This window comes from Gallinula chloropus (assembly GCF_964237585.1).
Source record: "Gallinula chloropus genome assembly, chromosome: 1".
Taxonomy (NCBI): domain Eukaryota; kingdom Metazoa; phylum Chordata; class Aves; order Gruiformes; family Rallidae; genus Gallinula; species Gallinula chloropus.
Genome location: NC_140085.1, coordinates 74,389,365 through 74,410,062, shown reverse-complemented (window position 1 = coordinate 74,410,062; position 20,698 = coordinate 74,389,365). Strand labels below are relative to the sequence as shown.

The following is a 20,698-nucleotide window of genomic DNA, read 5'->3' as shown; positions in this document are numbered from 1 at the left end:
TCAAGCCAAAATCTTCCAAGGGATTGGATCACAGCGAGTCTTCTTGTCGTAGAGTTCTACTCTCCGTTCAGAGAATACAAGGGTCTACTCACAGAAACTGAAGACACATCACCATCTTTGCCATTTCACAGCCATTAATACTTAGAGTAAGTCTCCCCATGACATTCAGTAAGCTTAGACCTAAAACCACAGGTGTCTTAGAGAGCTTATTTAATCAAAAAAGTAACATAATGATTAGCAAAAATTTTATTTTACTTCTGCTTACAAAGACTTAACTCCAGTACAACAACCTGAAAAATCTGCTTTCTAAAGATCATTTCTAGTCAATTTTTAAGTCCTTAGCCCAAAAATTTTTCTCTGTAAACCCACTCCTCCTCCCACCCCTTAGCTGAAAACAAAGACTGGCATTTTGTCTCAGCTCAGTGACTAGGTACTCAGTGTGCGGTCTTTTCCGCAGTTCTGGACTCCTGAGGAAGTTTCATATAAATAAAAGTATCTGTGAACCAAAATTAACAATATTATTATCAATTACTTGATTTTTTTAAAGCAGCCATCACTGATTTTGAAATATTTAACAGTACTTATGGGAAAGAACTTTAAACTCTGACTAATATTTTTGATTACTTGATTTAGTCCATGGCAGCACAGGTTTTCTTCATCCTAAAAACATGACTGTAAAATACTTCTGGACAGCTGCTATTTGCATACTATTTACTTTAATGTGATATGAGGATTTCTTATTTCATAGCAAAAATAAGAATAGAAAAATGTAAAAACTAAAACAGAGCTATACAATTGTACTGAAATGGTACCAATATCAATTCCAGCATTCATTATTTTTAGTTTGGCCAAGTTTTGTCCAAGGAAGCAAAATCAATCATCACTGCCGGCCTGCTTTTCCATTTTCTGTTGTTTCCATTCTGAAATGCAAGACAACAATTGGTGAGGCTTGTCATTGAAAATAACCAGCAGATTAAAGAAAAAAATCAGACAAATATTTTTAATAAATATTTTTTCCTTCACAAACCATCCTGTCCTCCTCCCTGCTCCCAACATACACAATCTCATCTGCTCTTACAACTTCTTTAAGCAATCAGTTCATAAAAGAAAAGTTTCTTCAAAGAAACTATCCAGCCACAACCAAAGAACTACCCATGATCAACCTCACCAAAAGACACAAGCCCATATGCACGTGACTACAGAGAATCCATTTCTACAATTTGAACTTTAGCAGTTTGTTTCAAAGTCTTCATATTCACTCCTCTTAAACTGATCGTTAATTACCACCATTTTATTTACTTAAGAGGACGTTGCTTTGTTTTTTCAGTATTCTCTGGACTATCAGCTTCATTACAGCACAGCTTAAGATTCAACCACTTGCTTGTCAATAATATTTGTGTGTCAGCCGTTCCTTTGGAAGCTAAAGCAAGCAGAGTGGCACAGGAAATCTCAACTGAAGCTACCGTGTTTAACCCCCTGAAGTTTAATAACAGTTTTGCTGCAAGGGCAATCGCTAAGGCACAGGAAAGACCTCCTGTCAGCACTCAGCCTTGCTCAGCGCAGACGCAAACAACAGTTGCAGTTCAACAACACCGAGACACAAAAGATATGTGTTTATCAGTTTTAATACTCAAAAGAGTAAGGAGTCTTATCAGTGCTGTAACCTGAAGTATTCCTCCATACTGACTACTGCCAAGGTATTTGTAGTGATGCATTTACTGATACAAACCCATTTTCTTCTTTCAGATGTTGATATAGCTCAGCTTTATTGTTCACAGAGTTCAGACGCCCAATAAATTCCTGGTGCTTCCTCGAGTTGGCAGTATTAATCCTGTTGCTCCATAATGACAGCAAGGACATTGGCCCTAAAATTTCAAGTAAAAGGAGTCCAAGTGATTTACCTTTTGTGTTCTTAAACATTACACCATTATAAAGACTTAGAAAATGTTACAGACAACAGCAGTACAAAGTATTGAACCAACTAATATTAAACAACCTTATCATGGAGGCAAAGCAAATACAAAATACACAAAGTGAGAACAGCTGAACAGTTGCTTCAATCCAAGTGACTCTGCATCAAATGCAGAATCTGAACATCAGCTCAGCCACTGTGGCAGACGGCAACAGCTCACACCAAGAAAGAGAAGTCAGAGACATCTGCCCATTCCAACAACTATACTGCTTAGGCAAGTTTAAGCTAGGTCAGCAGGAGTCAGTTATTTCTGATACCTGTCCTTAAAATAGCATTTCTGACCTAACAGCAGCTCAGGTAACACCAGCAGAAGTTCGTCCAACCCCCTGTCAACACAAGCCTATCAGTAGACCCACATTGTATTATCTCTCTTTTTACAGACCTGTTGAGGTTAACATACTTACTGAGAATTTCTCAACTTTGACTGTTTAATTAGAAGTTATCCTCACTGACTTAGCTTTAACTGCAAGAAGATTTATCTCATTACTTTAGAAAATACAGTCTGACACAATAACTTCTGTCTTTGAAAGAAATAATCTGTTGCAATTTTTCTGGCTTACCTTTTGCCTTTTCAACTGTGGGCATTTCATCCATTGTAATAAGAGGTTTCTTGTTGGGTGGCTCAGGAGAATCTGGGGAATCTTTGATAACTTCAGCTTCTGCTAGGTCTTCTTTTTCACGATCCAACAGACCTTTTAACCTTTTTGAGGGGGAAGGAAAGCAGTTAAGTAAAATGTGATACAGAAGCATATATGATTCTTGATACCATCCTGCACTCCCCAGTTACAGGCAACCCCTATTATAAGAAAATTTCTTTTGATTCCTTGGAATGAATAAAAAACAACAGGGAAGACTAGCCAAATAACTCTCTTGATAAAGCCTTAAGTAAAGGAAATTATCTTAAAATATGATTTCACTTTATTTAGCAGTATTTATATTGTAGTTGTTGATCATTCTGAATTCTGAAGGCTAACAATGCATATACACCACCACCAGCCACTTTCCTGTTATTTTTTCTGCATGAATTCAGACCTATTCTCTATCAAATCCCTTTTATCACAGTCCCTGTTTTGTTCCACACATGAAAGTAAAAACATTGGTAGGAATGGATTTGATTATAAACAATAAGGCATGAAACACCATCAGCACGGTGACAATAGCTTAAAAGGTCCTCCTACCCTAAATGATTGTAGCATGCACAAAACATAATATGGAAATTAAGCTCACTACCACAAGAGGCTTTTTGATCTCTTCTGAAGAGTAATTTGAAAAGCAGAAGGGACTGACGGATGCCTAGCATGTAAGTTACAATAACAACATAAATTACAGACAGCAGGTATATGGACAATAAATCCTGACATTCAACTAAAGCGAAGAGACAAATCAATCTCTATTATCTACCTGAACACTAAACTATCTACAGCTCAAGTGAAAATACCTGCTGGTTTTAGTTTTTAGTCACACTTTACATTTCTATAAAGCAATTTAATGTCCAGTAGGTGCTTTATGACAAAATCCCGCAGCAGTAACTCCTCAAGCTGCAAGTCAACAACTTGTCCAAAAACCACACTGCTTGGAAAATATGTTAATCTTAAAAGTCTGAGAAGCAGGCACCATACTAAGATGCCCACTTCCCAAGCTTGCTAATGGTGACTGATCAAAAAAACCCTGAGATCCATACTCACTGGTAGTAAGCAAAGGTTACAAGCACAAACACAACAAACAGAAACCTGCAACTGTTTCACTGCAATTCTTCTCCCCTTTGAAGTAGGGCAGGATGAAAATTATGCTACGAGTTTATTTCACTTTAGAAAATTTACCTTTCTGATTCTTGCCATGGCTTATCTGATTCATAGTCTTTGCCCAATTTCTCTGACTTGTCTTCTTTGTCTTCTCTCTTTCTCCCTCGTTTCTTGCGCTCCTCTTCTTCTGGGGGTTTGCTCCTGCACGCCATCAAGCATTCTAAGACTCGCTGGTGTTTATCGGAGTTGTTTATGTGCGCTCGCACGAGGGTCTCCAATTCATTCCACATAATCCGGTACTGCTCATCTCTAAGCAAGGCCAGAAAAAAGGTATTACACACAGGATCACCCAGTCACCAAGCCACTGAATAAAATAAGGTTAAAACACCAGCCCTTAAACAAAACGAAACCCAAATCTAAAATAACTCCAAAGCTCTCTGTCCTCATGTACTGGAGATCTATTCACCTGGGATTACTCCGTCCTTGAAACCACACTCCATGTAACATTTCCCAGTCAACATCCAGAGTTTAAGTTAAATTGAAATAGACTACGTCCACTGAAATCAGACTCTGAACTTCCACAAGGTCACACTGACAAAAGGCACTTCTGAACCCTCTCAGGGATTTGCTAATTAAATATGCAATGTCAGGATGCACAGAGAACCACTCTCATACCGACATGCACATTACTATTTAATTCTTTGGATAAAAAAAATCAGAAGGCATTGTACCACGTGCTACTGGAAATAACATGTGGGCAAGTCTTCTGTAGATTAATTTCTCTGCAGCCAATTCTTGGAAATGCAATGCACACATCACAATGACTGAGATACCAGGATGCTTGTTTTAAAGGAATAGCTCATATCTTACATAACTGTTTCAAACGGATTTGATTATTGCAATATAACCCAAATTCAAATGGTTGTTCACTTCTAATATGCTTAAGTTTTTCTTTACATTAAACTGAAATTATTCCACTTCCTCTGTCCCACCTTTTATCAGTCTCCTATGTTTCTTGATGATTATCTCTGCTTTCATATTTTTTTAGCATACTCACAGTTCTTGGGTAGTAAAATTATGTCTTTTTTCTCCCTAACATACAGCAGTATCACTACTGTGGTAGCCCCTAAATGCTGCAGGCAAAGCATTCACAGCACATTTTGCATACATACAGCATTTTAGTTTACTATGTATCGCCTTTGGCCAAATTTTTGAAGTTTGGTGTGAAAACAATGTCAAGAGAATATTTCTGAAACATGTCCAGCATCAACAAAGAGATATGCATGTAACCTTTTTGGACCCTTTCCTCTGGTACCAACTGTTGAAATTGGCAGCGGATCATTTTTCCTCTCCATGTCTACCAAATTGTATATTGTTTTTTGACAATTCAAAACATCCTCATCAGTCATTGCTTCTTTTACAATCACACTGGCTAATGGCACTACCTGCAAGACAAAACAGAAGTCAACCACCAGAAAAATCTGTGTACGTCGCAGGAGAGAAACAGGGAGAATAGAGAGATCAAAGGCAGTGGAACCGTGGAAGAACACACAACAGAAACAGCCCCTCTCATCCTCAATTTAGTAGAAACTCTAAGCAGCTATTAGCAGATGCATGTTTTCTTTACCTGGCAGCACTGTAGCTGTCAGGTGCAAATATTCCACTCTATTTAGATGGCAATCCAATAATCTACTGACATTAAATACAGAGTACTTAAAAATAATGCTGAAATTAAACTGATTTTGTGGCAAGTGATGTATCATAAAACAGAGTTAGTATTTCATCAAGTTGCAAGGTGAAACAATCTAGGAGATGATTAAATGCTACAAACCCTAGGTTACTTACAGCTTGCATGTTGAAGATGGTAGTCTGAGAAATAATCATAGGCCAGTAACGAGTATGTTTCTCTAACTGATCTTTTGCACGTTCCAATGGAATTTCAAGACTTCCATCGATCTTATATCTGGGTTCTAGAAAAGGAGTTAATCGGTTTTCCCTCATAAATTCACCAAAATCCTAATGATAACCAAACAAGATACAATTAGGCATTTCTCTAACAAAGTAACTTTCATTGAATGGGCGAAACAGCAAAGTCTTGCTTATCATTAACCACGTACCATCCCCACTGCTACATTTGATCCTAACAACTACAGCCCTCTTATTAGCTTTCAGATACACATTATTCGGGGTGAACACAAAAGCAGTTGTATAAAAGTATGGGTTAAAAAGTGATACAAGGTTTTAGATGAGAAGGATCTGCAAGGTACAGCACACATGGCAAGAGTTTTATGATATTTTTCTGGAAGCTGCTTCTGCTTGCTTACAATAGGTACAAAGGAGGCGTTGGAAAAACTAAAGGATGAAACTAAAACGAATGCCAGCTGATTGTCTGCTCCATATCCAGAGTTCAGAGCTGTTATCATTTCTATTTACTGTACAAACATTCACATGCAAGCTATCCTTCTGACAGTAAGCAGGATATAGTCTATGTGTATCCAGCCCACAGAAAAAAACTCGACAAGAAAAATGTTGTTCTAGAATCAGAACAAAGTTTAAATACTCAGTGGGTGAGGCAGCAAGTACTTCCTTGACATGGAGAGGATTCTATGAGGCAGGCATAACAGTAAGTAGACACACTACTTTGTACCACAGATTTATCAGCAGTACAGAGAAAACCAGTTTGACTGTATGATCCAGTCCAGCTCCCCAGAAAACATCCCAACATTTCCTTTACACATCTATCGTGCCACTGCTTGTCACCTGACATAAGCAGCAACTGAAGTAAAAACAAGAAAAACACCAAAACACAAAGTCTTACTGTAATCCGGTAGTCAGTGACTCTTCCACCACACCCTTCGCTAATTGATGGGGGATCTTCTAGAATTGACCGTGAGCTGCTTAATACATGCAGAAAAATTTCTCCTCCATGGCTGCTGAGCATGTGACTAATTACTTTAGAACCAGACTTGCGTGGCTGTTCCAACAAAACAGAACGGCCTGTTGGAAATGAGACCAGCTCCATTAGTTACTTTCAACTTTAAATTAAAAACTATGTGTATACAACACAGGTTTGGACCTAGACAGCAAGACTCTGAAGCCATTAAAGCTGTGTTTTCACCTAGATGAACAAGAAACAGCTCTATCCTTTCTGAGTATTTACTCCATGCATTTAGAGAGCACATAGTGTGTAATAACCTCTTAAATTTTACAGAAAGATCAAAAAGAGTTTCTCCTGGTCCAAGCAGTCATTTTCTCTGTAGGACATTATTCTTAGGAAAATACTTATTTGTAAGACTTTAAAGTGGCATAGTGTGTGTAAAGGCAGTTTGCTATTTTAAATTATTACAGATTATACTGCATAATGAATTTATTTGGCTCTACAGCTCGTTAAAAGCAACTTCTAAAAAGTAACAAAAAAGCCCTGAGTATAAGTATCAATTGATACTATTTCTTAATGCTTACAATGGATACCATATTTCAGACAGAGAAATAAAACTGCCTTTGTCTAATTTCCAGTAAAATAGACTAAGCTTAAAAAAGGGATTCTCCAAATAATTTGCTTGTAAAGCAAGCAAAAGTAGAAAAAAGCGCATTTTATATGAAACACACTATTAATTTTGGTTCTAATTATTTTTATTAATCAAAGTACTTTCCCAGTACAGAATCTTTAGAGAAAAACACATAAAAATACAGTGTTTAATAAAACCACTTCACATTTTGGACAGTCAAGTGACTTAATTCCGAGGTGACTAAAAGGATGGTTGTAACGCAATTTTGTTTGCAAACAAAAAAACCCCACGTAATTAACTGGACTACATATTAATTGTTTGGAAGAAAAAGCCTTGGCTTAACTTTTTAACATGTGTTTAAATTACAACTTCTTATATCAAGATTATTCATGGCACCATGCAAGATATAACTGGATCCTTTTCCTGTGTCCAGGTAGGCAGGCTCTTGACAGCTACTTGACACCTGGCAGTGTCAGCCAAGGTTTGGAGCCTCCTTATCTTCTCATTTACACTCCTTGTGCACCTGCACTCACTGGCAGAACATGGAGAACTGAAGAGTCACAGACTTGGGAGTAACACTACCAAAACATCACTGTGATATCAAAACACCAATGTTTCAGTAGTGCTTTCCCCAAAAAGGAGCATTAAGCAAATAAAGCAGAACAGATGCAATTGAAGCATTATCTGTGCGTTTTTAGGGGCACTAGCCACAGCTACTGCGAGCATTAGTTTTGGTGAGGACTCTTTCACCCCACTCCTTTCCTGCACCGAATCATCCCAGTAACCCTTTTCTCCCAGAAACCTATCCTCTGGGTGATGTCTCAGAAAGGCAAGTTTGTGCTGGTCAAAGATGCCTTGCGGTGGCTGCTGTTCTACCAGGTTTCCCTCTCTACTTATAGGTAGCCAGTCTTCTCAACATAAAACATCACTGTGTTTGGTGGTGGTGTACCAAGAATCTTATTCCAATTTGGGATGATCTCAGCCAAGGGCAAGATCTGAGCCAGGTAAATTTCTCACAACTTTCTCCACACTGACCTGGCCATACAGCCACCCCTTTCTTCTTGTGTGCTTCACACCGGCCACACACTCCCTGCGCCATTTACACCAGCCAGGCCACACACTTTTGCAACACACTGACATTTACTGCTACACACCCCAAAATGTGGCAAGTGCTCTATTCCCAATGTTAAACCATTAGCCAAGAACATATATTTACCATTAAGGAGAAAGTTAGTAAGGCATGAAGAAGGTCTGCTATTTACATCTACGGGTGAAATTCTGTATGCTCCAGTGCAATAATGTAATTCTGAAAAATAAATGAGTAGAAAAGTTGAGAGTGTTAGCCCCACAGGAAGAAAAAACATCACACACAAAAGAAAGGAAGAGGCTTTTCCACAATAAGCAGAACTAAAAAGTCTAGCTGTCTTTCAATCTGCAAGTCTGCTCCTTTCACCAAATCCTTGCAATTGTTCCAGTACCCTCAACTCCAAAAACCTAATAGATTCCAAAGTCCTATTTCCAGCAGGACCTCCACTTCTTTATCTCCTGAATTACTTCACTGTAGAGTCAGCCTCTTCCTCTTTCTCTTACCCGTACTTCTGACCGACTAGCTCAAAGAGTCAACAGGTCTTGCTGACTGTCTACAGGGTGCGTAAGCTGAATGGATGGGTGGTTCCTATGTTACCCCAAATCTTCCTCATCTTTCTCCCCCTTACTCAGATTTGAAAGTTAACATAGAGGAACTAGTTTACCAATAGTGTCATTACATACATTTAGTTTCCTTACAAAGCAGTCTAAGGATTACACTAAAGACAGTACTTTGATTCTCCCCACCCACAAAACAAGAATTAATGCAAAAAAAGATTCAGGGTCTGGAAGCTGCTATGTTAAAAAAACACCACTGTGGAACTGACAAGGTATACTTGGCCACGTGGGAGGGGCAATTACCAAACATGATAGTCAAGGAACAACTTCAGGATATTTCATAGAGGATTGAACAGTATTACTACCCCTCTCACCCCATACACAAACCAGTGATTAGCCGAGATCAGGAGAGCACCATATGACTGTTAGTAAGACAGGGTGCAGTCAGGACCAAGGCTTATACAGCAAAAGGTAAAACCAGCATTAACGATAAGCAAATTACCTCCTTGTTCAGATTCCTACCAGCACACAGAAGAACAGTGGTTTACATGAGCTGGAGTATCAGTTTTGTAAGACACCACGTTACCTACCCACACTATTTGTTCGCGGAGTACACCACTTCAGCGTTACAGTTTCTTTAAATGTGCCTTCTCTGCTATTGCCACCTATATGATTATCACCTGCAACAAAGTCAGAAAGGTGTGTCATAACATGATCAACCACATTTTATTACAGGAAAAACCTCTAAACTTCTAAGGCACAAAATATTTACAACATGAGCATGTACAAAGTGTAATTTAATTTTAAAAAGTGAGGTATCTAACCTAAGCAAAAAAGTTATTAGCAGTGGCAGTTGAAAAAATAACTATTTAAAATCAGCAGCCTTTGCATAAATTTAAAAAGACAATTTGGCAAACAAAATTGCAGGAGAACCTATGTTCCAGAGGTTTGATTCAACATTTAGAAAATTATAGGTATGTTTTATCTGTAACAGCCAATTTTTCTTTTAAAATGCTTAAGATTTTAAGACAGTATCTTTTTAAATTTTCCACACAGAAATCAAAACTCTTAAAAAAATGTTAGAGCTGATAATTCCTTATATGAATTATATCCCAAAGTCAAAATAAACTGGTCTAAAAGCACATTTGACAAGTTGGGCTTTCTGGGGAAAGAAGTTTTTGGTCTCATCACCCAGTATCTTTGCTACAGCAGATTTAATTTTAGTATCTCAACGTGTTTTACTGGCCACAGCCAGAGATGTTTCATCATTAAAATACCTTCCTATGTCTCCTCACTGATAACTCCTCTAGCATTGAAACAGACATTAACAATGCTCCTTAATACATTAAATTACTTTCTATTAGAGAGTTTTGTGATTCGTTACAACTATTGACTCACATTATCTCATGAAAGAATAAACTGAGTTTTGCATGACGTGCCAGATTTAGGGTAGCAGAGTCACTTACTGTGCTCAATTCCACCGTAACTGGGGGGAGTGAGATGCACACATCAACATGCATCACTGTATGTAACATCTTAGGTTCATTGTAGTCTTTCATGTAAGTTTTCTTTCCTTTCATATCGAAGACATTCACTCACAAAATACTTGTGTGATTTATTAACCATGCAGGTAACTTGCAAAAGTTTTGGATAGTAAAACAAGTATCTACAGCCTATATCTAAATACACATATTCTACACACAGAGTAAATCAGAGGAGTATACAGTAGAAGTTACAATCAATGCAGTAAAAGAAAACAAAGTATATTCAAATTCATGGGTTGTAAGAAATATAACTAAAAATATGCTAAAATTGTGCCTGAAATTTAGATCAACTAGAAGCTTGCAATCTTGCTTTGCGGTTTTGTGTCTTTGAAGGCTGCTTACAACCTTCCAGCAGGCTGATCCAAAGCCACTTTTAGATGACTATTTCTACTTACCACTCTTCAAAAAGTCAACGTGGGCCTCTTTGTGATGAAGCAGCTCCACATCATAGTTAGCTGATGTGTTAGCATGTTGTTCTTCCTTTAAAAGAGAAAGGCAGAAAGAATAAACACTATTATTTTATCCAGAGGTCACAGTTTTTATAAGTAATTCTAGATTTACCTCTCACTCCAGAAGAAAACAAAAAGTCTCCAAAGTGCATCAGACAACAAGGGGATTACAATGCTGAGGAAACCGCTTGCTCTCTGGCCTGTTTAAAGATGCAGCCTTCTGCTTTTCCTCTTTGTTTTTGATATTTGAAACCCTATAGTTTCCTCTTTATACAACAGTAAGCATTGTGTAAAACAAAGGTAAAAAAAGGCTTAGCTATTTTTGTTTAAATTAGTGATGTTAAGGAAGCCTGCGACATACTGAATACCACCAGCAGGAGCAACTTACTGAGCAGCAACAGTCAGGGCAGAACAGACTGATAATTATTTTTCATAGCTAAAAATCTCAAGCATCAAAACAGGAAAAAAACCCCACACTTAGAATGGAACATCATTTTCTTACATTTAAGATACATAAAAAGTGTACTTGCAAGATGCAAGTCTACAATTTTAAAAAAGGATGTTTGTAAAGAGCACACATCTTTAAACAGCTGCAGAGGACTAGCAAAAAACAAACCAGTAATCTTGGTAATTTATTCCAAGTTAAACGAAAAAAAAAAAAAAGGGGAAAAAACCACAGAGAACCCAACATGGTCTATTACTATAAGGACAAAGGCAGAAGGGAGAGGCATACCAGCAGCACACAGGTCAGAAAGTTACAGACAAGGTATTTGCAAACTTAAGTCACATTTATGCCATGACCCATGTCAAAGTTTCATTAATGATGTGAAGATACATTGATTTTTAATTTAATGTTTTAAAACTTATAAAATCCATAAATACTGCTATTTTTCAAAGATGCAAGTAATGACTCACAGTATTAGAACTTGATGATTTTTTAAAATCAAGAAAGTTTATCTGCTCCTGCCCTTTTTGCTTGAATACTGACATTTCTGTTTCAATTTTCTTGCTGCCTGATCAGAAAATTAATGTAAACTGAATACTTGAAATTCTTAGTTGCACTGATTTCCCTCTTAGTAACAATAAAAAAAAATTTAAAAATAGAGACAAACAGTTGAACAGAAAATGTTTAGTTGAATATTTTTAACTAGATATATCCCTTATCCCCTTATTTCTGGTTTATGTCTCTTCAAACTGGAAAACCTACTGGAAAACCTTTAGTCAAAAATCAGCTATTAGTTACAAACACCTTTATGTTGGGTGGGCATGATAATGGAACAGAGGAAAAGGAGACTCACTATGCCACTAGAATGCACAAGGGTCAAGAATATCTAAACACAACTAGAAAAAGACAAAAGAATCACAGACAAAGTAATCCAAGGTAAGTAAGATTGTATTCATATAAAATAATACAAACAGAACTGAAGTAACACTTGTATTGCTATATCAAAAATTGAGATTCAGCAATACAACATTTTGTTCTGTGATCCTTCTTTACTTTTTTCCCCCTTCTTTATTTTTACTAACCTGGTCATTGAATGTGGGCTAATAAAAACAAAACAAACAAAAAAAAAACAGAACAGAAAATATGATATGGAGAGAAAAACAATGTAAAAATTCAATTAAAATAAATATTAGAAGCTTTCAAACAAATTTAGAAGTGATGTAAGCTAGTTAACACAAAGCTACAGACACAGTATTACCTTCATAGGAATGTTAGTTATTGTGGTTGAAGCCAGATCAAAGTGCTGTTGTACTAAAACATTCAGTTTTGTAGCCAGATGTCGGCCGGCACGGACACTGTGCACTTCGCTGGTTAAAACAGGTGAAAGCTAAAATAAATTGACACAGAGTATATAGCATTAATGGATTAGGCTCTAGTATTGTGTAACAAACTCTAACACAAGCACATTCAAGCTAAGTTCAACTGGAGGAAAAGCCACCACCCAAAAATCTCACCATGGGAAGCTAAGAAAGAAGAAGCAAAAATTATGTCACATTTACAATCCTGCCTGTTATGTCAGCTTTTTATGGCTGCACTTGCTACAAACTGTCAAGAGTTTACAAGTGTGCTAAAAAAACTTGAACCATTATCTGTTAACAAGAAGAATTAGTATCACAACATGGGGAAGAAACCCTCTTAACGGCAGCTCTGGGCCTAGATGTTCACTCTTACTTTCTGAGTAACAGGAACAAAGTAATTTTTATAAAATTACACCTCTAAGTGAATCATATATGCACAAGGGAGACAAACACAACCCATAGCATGCATCTGATTTTTCCCTAACCAACAAGTGCATCAACTTTAGGCTTTGGGGAAAGGGGAAAACCCCCAACAAACAACATGAAAAACAACACAAAAGCACAACCCAGTGATAAAGGTGACTAATGGAAGAATATCATAGTCAACTTATTCTCTTCTGTTCATGTTTATTATGTTCTGTTTTACACAACCACTAGAGAGTTTTGTAGGGAAAAAAAAAAGGCTCAGGGAGTTTGCTACTACAGTCCTTATTTACAAAATAATACTCAGGACTAGAAGCCTTTAATGTTAAGAATAAGACTTTTCTTTACTCAGGTCTTTTCTCTTGTTTACAGACTGCTGCACTCTCTCCCACTAATTAAAATACTGATCAGACCAATAGAAAGCACAATATATCACAACACATTTACTCACTCTGTTTCACAACAGAATTCACATAAAAAGCTCATTTTGGTTTTGTGACAAAAGCACTAAAAGGACAAAAATGCTAATATGTTTGCTTGGGTAACATGGAACACATTGTGCTGAACAATACCCACATCATTCAGTAACAGGGAAAACAGGGCCTGCACTAGCTCAGGGCTTACGCTCGAATGTCAGGGAAGTTGCTCAACAAACCTGTTCAACACACCAAGCTGATACTTTTCCATTAGGTTGCTAAACATGCATTTCCTTCTCAAAAAAAAAAGGTCCACCAACACCAAACCCAAGACCTTCATTCTATGGCATTAACGGGCTTACTTGACAAAAAAACCAAACCCTGATTCATGAATTACTGATGCAAGAAATGTAAGTAATGACAAGAAAAAAGGGGATACCATATATGTATGAAGACTAAAAAACAAGGAAACAGAGCCACACTTTAGATGGCAGTGTGCCAGCTGTCCGCATTTCAAAGCATCACCTGTACTTTTTCCTGCACTTTGCCAGAGACCAGAGGATCAAAACGTTATTGCTGAATTCTTAATGCACACTGTCTGTTTTGGTCTGACACAGCTCCTAATCCACGGATACATTTTCTCATTTTAAGCTCCTTACCTCTTTTTTAGGACGATCTGAAACAAGGCTGTCTTCACCAACTGGGTAGGTGTGGATTAAGACCAACTCACATTTCTGAATCTGCATTAGACTTTAAAAAAAAAAAAAAAAAGCATTCCATTTAGCCTACAGTGTGGCAGACTGTCTCCTAGCAATCAGATCAATTCTCCTAAGTTTCATCTGATTTCTAGAACACAGAATCACAAAGATGCATAACAACATACCATTTCTGGAAACATTCTGTACATGCCACAATACATTAATGATTTTGAAAAGTACATACATCAAAATAAGTTCTTATCAGAACTAAAAAAAAAAAAGCCATGTAACACTTCTAGCTCTTAAGATGCCCTCTGTTTCTTTTTTTTTTTGGACATATCAACAGAACAGGTCCTTAACTGGTGTAACCTGTTCAGCTCCATTCAGCAGAAAATTGACACTAGAGGATGTGTGTCTCCAAGCATGTGTGTGGGTATGAAGAAGGGGATTCCAGTGAACACGAAATCTGAATAGTATGCTTATCTCCTCATGTGGCTGGAAATTTAGACATCAGAGGCATTCTACCTACAGAAATGAGACTGCTCATCTCTCTACTACAGTGAATTTAGAATCTGTACCATACCAACATGAAACTGCAATTGCAGCAGGTCAATATAGTAGACTCCAGCTTCTGCTATTTAAGTGCCTAAGGAGCAACCAAGAATAGGATCTCAGCCTACTCTACATAAAACAACGCAATATGCAGTCCCTGGGTGTCCTGGTTTCAGCTAGGCTAAGAGTTTTCACAAGGACCCAGGGCAAGTACACAGAGCTGGCCAAGGGTGTTTCCCATGCTCATGACCTCACGCTCATCATAAAAGGGGGATGGGGCAGGGAGAGGTGGCTCCAGGACAATCTGAGCATCTGGCCAGTCTTCAAGGTGGTAAAGTGCCTTGTGTTTTGAGGAGAATGAGCAGGAGGATTGAGAGGAGTCAGCAAGCGGCCCCTGGCGCTCAGTTGCCAGCTGGGGCTGAACCACAACATTGGGATGATGACAGATCTGACCCAAGCCTATTAAAAAGCAAGCTGTGATGATAAGTATTTATCACATTACTTAAACAGGCGCTGGTCACGTATGTGGCTGTGGTACGTAAACCCATACTTGCTCTATGCAATCCCTGCCATGTTGTTTATCGCCTCAGGAGAGGGGTCTGAATTCTCACTTTGTTCTGCCATGTGACAGTAACTTGTAACATCAGTGGTCATGAGCCTCAGCTGGTATTTGTATGTGGCATTTCTGTTCTGCCCATGTCTTGCACAACATCTCTCAGCTCTGTTTAATAATCACGCTCAACGTACAGGGAAGACAGGATACTTTCTCCCACTCTTTCACCTCCCCTTTTCCCTTCAGGCTGGTTACAGCAGCTTTTGAGATTTTTTAACAACCTTGGGATGTTCAGACTGGCATGTTCCTAGTGTGATGTCTCCAGAATGCGTTTGAAGTCCCATTCAGGGTCACAAAAAACACTGTTGTAAGAATACCACCCAGAGATCTTCACTGAGGCTGAATAGTTGGGGCTAATGATTCTGTATCAGCTCTCAATCAACATCACTATGATTTAATGATATTTCTCATAGGAATTTATACAAACAGCTCATTAGAACAAGTTGTCAATGACAGAAATACATCCACATCTTATAGAGGATATAACAGACATGTGCAGAGTAAGAGAAATGACATGTATAAAATGTATACTCACTGATCTGAATTGGCTGCAAGCTTGTTATGCTCATGAATGGTTTCCTGAACACAATCCTCCAGCATCCGAACATGACTGTCACTAGAAAGAAATTTTATTTTTATCTTTTTCTTCAATTCAGTATAATCAGACCTCCTGTTCAAAGCAAGATGCCACTAAAGGCTCTATTACAAGTGGGAATTCTTTGGTTTGTTACTATAACAGACCTCAAGGCCTCTTAAGGCACTAAATGGTGTAACAGAGAATGCAAAAAAGCTAGCTACTTATGGCACTAATTCATGATAATCAATGAAAGACTTCCAAAAATGCATTAAATCACTTTTTTTAAAAAAGTGGTAGAAGCACATCATCATACCTACCTTTTTGCATTAGTAATACAGATTATTCTTCCTCTGTTTCCAACACGTTCTGCATTCTCCATGAGCATGGTTCGAGCCTCATGCTGGTATTCTGTTATTTTGCAGAGCGCTTCAACTGCTGCAACCAAACCATGAAGTATGCTGCAGCACTCTGGATCTGCCCGAGGGTTAGGTGGCCCAACAGCTGCTAATGCTGCCATCAACTAGTTAAAAAGAAACAAATTTTTATTGAAAAATACTTTCCAACCATTCCTTAACGTGATAGGTTAAGTCATCATTGTAACTTATTTTACATGCAAACTAATAATGTTGGGAGAAAACCAAACAGAGCAATTAAAGACCATCATATGCTGCCGGCCTTCTAGGAAAACATTTGGCCCCGAGTTATCCTTTGCAATTCTTTTATTAGTTATTACATTCTCAAGGCTTAGTAATATTTGCATTTATTACAGAAAACTACCTGGCTACAAGAAGTTCTATCTAGTACCTGAACAGAATTCTAACATTATCAGGTGCCATCTGGTTTTATTTTCTGAGATTCTGGAAATTCAGTTCCTCCCCAAAGTAAATTTTTCAGAGGACAGGCCCATTCAGTATGAAAGAAAACAAGTGCAAAGAGAGCATTTACCTTCCCCACCCCTCCCCCCCATTTGTCTGCCCATCATGTGAATGTATTTTAAAAAAATAAAATTCAAGACATACCACCAAATTACAGAAGAAATGCACGGGTAATTTCTCAGTTTTCCCCAACATTTGTATCAATATATAACTCTATGCACAAAGCTATTGGATTCTTTTAAAATTATATAAAACTGCCTATAGAATAGTCCAACTTCAGATACTGCTACTTAAAATTTTGCTATGCAGTAACTGCAGACCGGATTCACCAACGTGTTAATTAGCCAAAGTTATTTCATACTGAACATAGTAAGAAGTTACGTATTCTGCAATCAAACCGGACTTACAAACCACAAGAACAGTTACAAAGCATACCTCCTGCAAATTCTGATCTTCTTGAGTCCAAGAATTCAAGACATGAGCCCCAGAATCACTCACAATGAAATTCACCTAAAAGGATCAAAAAAGCACACATAAGAGAACAGCCTTATCATGCAGATAACGGCCACCACAGCTGCCTCCCCAAACCCAATGGAGCAGGAGTTACAGCCCTTTCTTCTGATTCTCTGGAGATTAGCACCATGACAAACCAAACTAAGACAACAATGCCGCAAAAGCACCCACTCCTGCTATATTCAGTTACTTCATTAGCAACACTGTAATTAACAAGTTACTACTCTATTTCTATTTTTAAGCTGTTAAATCAATCTCTACACCTAGTTAGCCCTGCAGGGTACTGTGAAGTGTTTTCATAATTCGGCAATGTTTTCAGCAGAGTAGCTACAAAAGAATGTAAATTCTGATAGTGCAAAATTGCAAATCATTCTCCAAAGACTGCTAGAGTAGATCACAGGGGTAGCTCCCTAGCAAGACTCCATAAACATCACACAGAAATAGACTTTCCAAAGATGACACAAAGTCAAGAGGAAGCTCCACTTGCACCTCAACTTCAGTTTCTCATACCACATAAGCTCTAGTTCAGCCAACCGATTCAAACCCATTAAGCACACACCTGATATAATCCCATCACGGGGCCTGACCGTATATTAAATGCTCTAAACTAGAGTTTAAATTAAACCTTTGTCTGAGAACCAGGATATGCTATCCACCAAGGCAGTGCTGCTGACATGAGCTCCCAGAGGTATTTGTTAGTGCTTGGCCTCTGCTCTGACACAGCCAATATTCCACCACCGCTCCTTTGTGCCAGTGTCACTGTCACAAGGCTGCTTAACTTCCTTTTGTTTAACAGGTAACTAACCTTTAGGACCTTGCATAATGGTTTACTCAACAAAGAGTAAAAAAATCTAAAAATCCCAGGGATGAGTTATCTTAATTTATGCCACAGAATTACTGAACCCACCAGGCATCCATTTTTCTGAACAAGGAGCTGTGTGCCAGGAAGTTCTCCCGCTTTTCCAAACCAGTACCTTCAGGGTGATCCCTACTTCCTAGAGCCCAGAACTCCTCCAAAGCTGGCACCAAAAGCCTTAGGAAATGCCACCAAGTGCGTTCAGAAACAAAATTCTATTTGGCACAATACCTCACAATACCTTCTGTGAACTTGTAGCTCAGGACAATGAATCTGTTAGTTGCCTTAAAGCACCTCTCCCTGTGTTTTGCACTGAGTTACAAAATGACATTAAGACAACGAATGGTTCCAAAAATAACTATGTAATGGAATTCATGTACTACTCAAATTTCAATAGCTATAAAGCCTATTAAAACAGCACAAAGTAGCTTTTGCATAATGAATTACAGCTAACCAACAGGTCATGATTTGAAAAGACTTGATTAAAATGGGAAAATCAACCTTATGCTATCAAGTATCGTAGGCAGTATGGCAAGAACTTACCAGTTTCTTGAAGGGGAAAATATCATACATTATTCTACAGTACTCCATGGATGATTCCACTGAACAGGTCCATAGTGACTTTGATACAGGTGACAGCGGTATAAGTCCTTGGGTCCGATTCTTTATTAACATATCGAATTCAACATTCTGCCTGCAGGATTCTGCCATGTATGGGCAGTGATCCACCACGAAAACAGTTTTATGAGACTCAGAAAAGATTTTCATTTTCTTCCTAAAAGAAACAGATATTAAAAATCAGAAAGAAATAGTACAAGGCGGGGGGGAGGGGAATCACATAACAAGTTTACTGTGTGATTTATACAGCAGGAGTTAAAACTTCTATATTCTAGTAAGATAAAGAGGTTGCCTCTCACTGCATTTAGGTTACATATTCCATACATTAGTGCCTACAAATGTTAAGTGTTAAAAAAAAAACCAAACCAAACCAAAAATTCCCATTTTAAGAATCTGTTTACATGGAGAAACACATTCTCTGGAAGTTGCTAGTCTGTATATTTAGCATACCAGACTTCTAATCAGAAGAAACTATTTTTTCTCAGGAGGAAAAAATACTGAAAGATGCGAAAGCATACTGTTGAAAAGGCAACAGTGATGCACAGTACTACCCTCTTGCTTTTCTAATTAAGAGAAACTTAAGGAAAAAAGTACAGAAGCTGCTTTCCATTTAAAGCCTATTTCCAAAAATATGCAATGTGGAAAAAAACAGCCATTATGATTAGGCAGCTATATAGACCCAACATCAGACTTTTAAGTAGATTTTCAGTCTTCACTTTGCTAGCTGCATTTTTCTGTTTTTAAATGAATACTTGCATCAGTAGTTTGATGCCAAATCTGAAATGGTAGCGTGGACACTTCTTATCCAGGAAGACCCACTGGAGCACCCGTTGCATTCTTGCCAGGTAAGAAGCCCGAGGACTCTGCAATGAAGCACGGGGCACCTTCCTGTTTCACACCCACAGACTGCCTTACCCTCTCCTTTCGAAGCACCTGGGGCATCAGGCCCCTGCATTAGGGTGGACACCACAACGCAGGAGGCCCAAACGACACGGGAAAATGAATTTCAGACTAGCGCTACCTTGACCAAACGCTCCTCATCAAACTCGCCCTATTTCTAGACGGTTCCGTAAACGTTTTTAGTATAAACATTTTGCCCGCGCAAGCGCTGCTCAAGCACAGAACACACAAAGGCACGCACAAATATATATATAGGAGCTCACAGGGAAAACCCACGGATCAGAACAAGGCGTATTTACACAAGTCAGGCTGCAGGCCGCACCTGGCTCTGCGGGGGCAGGTTCAGCCCCCGTCCTCTGGAACGGCTGCCGGAGAACACTATGTACTCCGTTCGGCAGAACCCAAGGCCATCCCAGCGCCGGGGCCTGGCCCAGGGCCTCGCGTCTTATCCTTATCTTTAGCCTGGCAGAGAGCCCGAGGGACCAAGGCAGTCGCGCTGGCTCCCTGGCGCCAGGCAAGAGGGACGCACGGCCGCAGACAACCGGCTGGGCCCAGAGGAGGAGAGTTCGCTCCGGCTCGCCCCGGGGAAGGGGGGGGTGTGGAAGGGCCTCTTACCTGGGCCGGCTCCTTCTATGATGCAGAAGTCCCGGTCCTGCTCCGCGCCGTGCCCGGGCCCGGCCACGGGCTCGCTCCGAGGAGGAGGGATGAGGCCCGCGGGGCGGCCTAGACAGGGTCGAGCGCGGGCGCCTTCGGCCGGGCGACCTCCATGCCCCTCCGCTCGCTTCCTCCGCTGCCGGCTCCGCGGCGAGAGCGGGGCCCGGCTCCTGCCTCCGCGCCCGGCGCCCACGGGGGTGGGAGAAGCGGCCGAAGCTCCCCCCGCTCCGCCCACCCCTGAGGCCGCGAGACCCCCGCGCGGCCACTTACGCCGCTGGCACGACGGCTCCCCCAGCGCTGGCGGGGGGAGCGCCTCTCCCCTTCTCCCCTCCCGCCTCCC

General features: G+C 39.4%; 1 protein-coding gene across 2 annotated transcripts; it reads right to left on the bottom strand.

Annotated features, from left to right (window-relative positions):
• Window positions 1-202: 202 nt before the first annotated feature.
• INTS13 (integrator complex subunit 13) lies at window positions 203-20,553 on the bottom strand. 2 transcript variants are annotated; one of them, XM_084263115.1, is made up of 18 exons: window positions 20,320-20,553; window positions 18,730-18,961; window positions 17,253-17,327; window positions 16,260-16,462; window positions 15,901-15,981; window positions 14,162-14,252; window positions 12,564-12,692; window positions 12,388-12,405; window positions 10,807-10,891; window positions 9,458-9,547; window positions 8,440-8,529; window positions 6,533-6,711; window positions 5,560-5,730; window positions 5,005-5,159; window positions 3,793-4,023; window positions 2,533-2,672; window positions 1,730-1,865; window positions 203-920 (listed from the first exon to the last, which is right to left on the bottom strand). In XM_084263115.1, exons 2-18 carry the CDS (start codon window positions 18,952-18,954, stop codon window positions 881-883), a joined length of 2,139 nt encoding a protein of 712 aa, XP_084119241.1. In that variant the 5' UTR covers window positions 18,955-18,961; window positions 20,320-20,553; the 3' UTR covers window positions 203-880. The 2 variants fall into 2 exon arrangements, with proteins under 2 accessions (XP_084119241.1, XP_084119242.1); XM_084263116.1 differs by lacking the exon at window positions 12,388-12,405.
• Window positions 20,554-20,698: the final 145 nt, after the last annotated feature.

Excerpts from the sequence above, each read along its gene's own strand:
- INTS13 (XM_084263115.1), bottom strand. The coding sequence starts at position 18,954 with ATGAAAATCTTTTCTGAGTCTCATAAAACTGTTTTCGTGGTGGATCAC. Across the intron at positions 15,982-16,259 it reads TGTATTACTAATGCAAAAAG|TGACAGTCATGTTCGGATGC; the intron begins GTAGGTATGATG and ends ATTTCTTTCTAG. Across the intron at positions 14,253-15,900 it reads CTTGCAGCCAATTCAGATCA|TCTAATGCAGATTCAGAAAT; the intron begins GTGAGTATACAT and ends TTTTTTTTAAAG.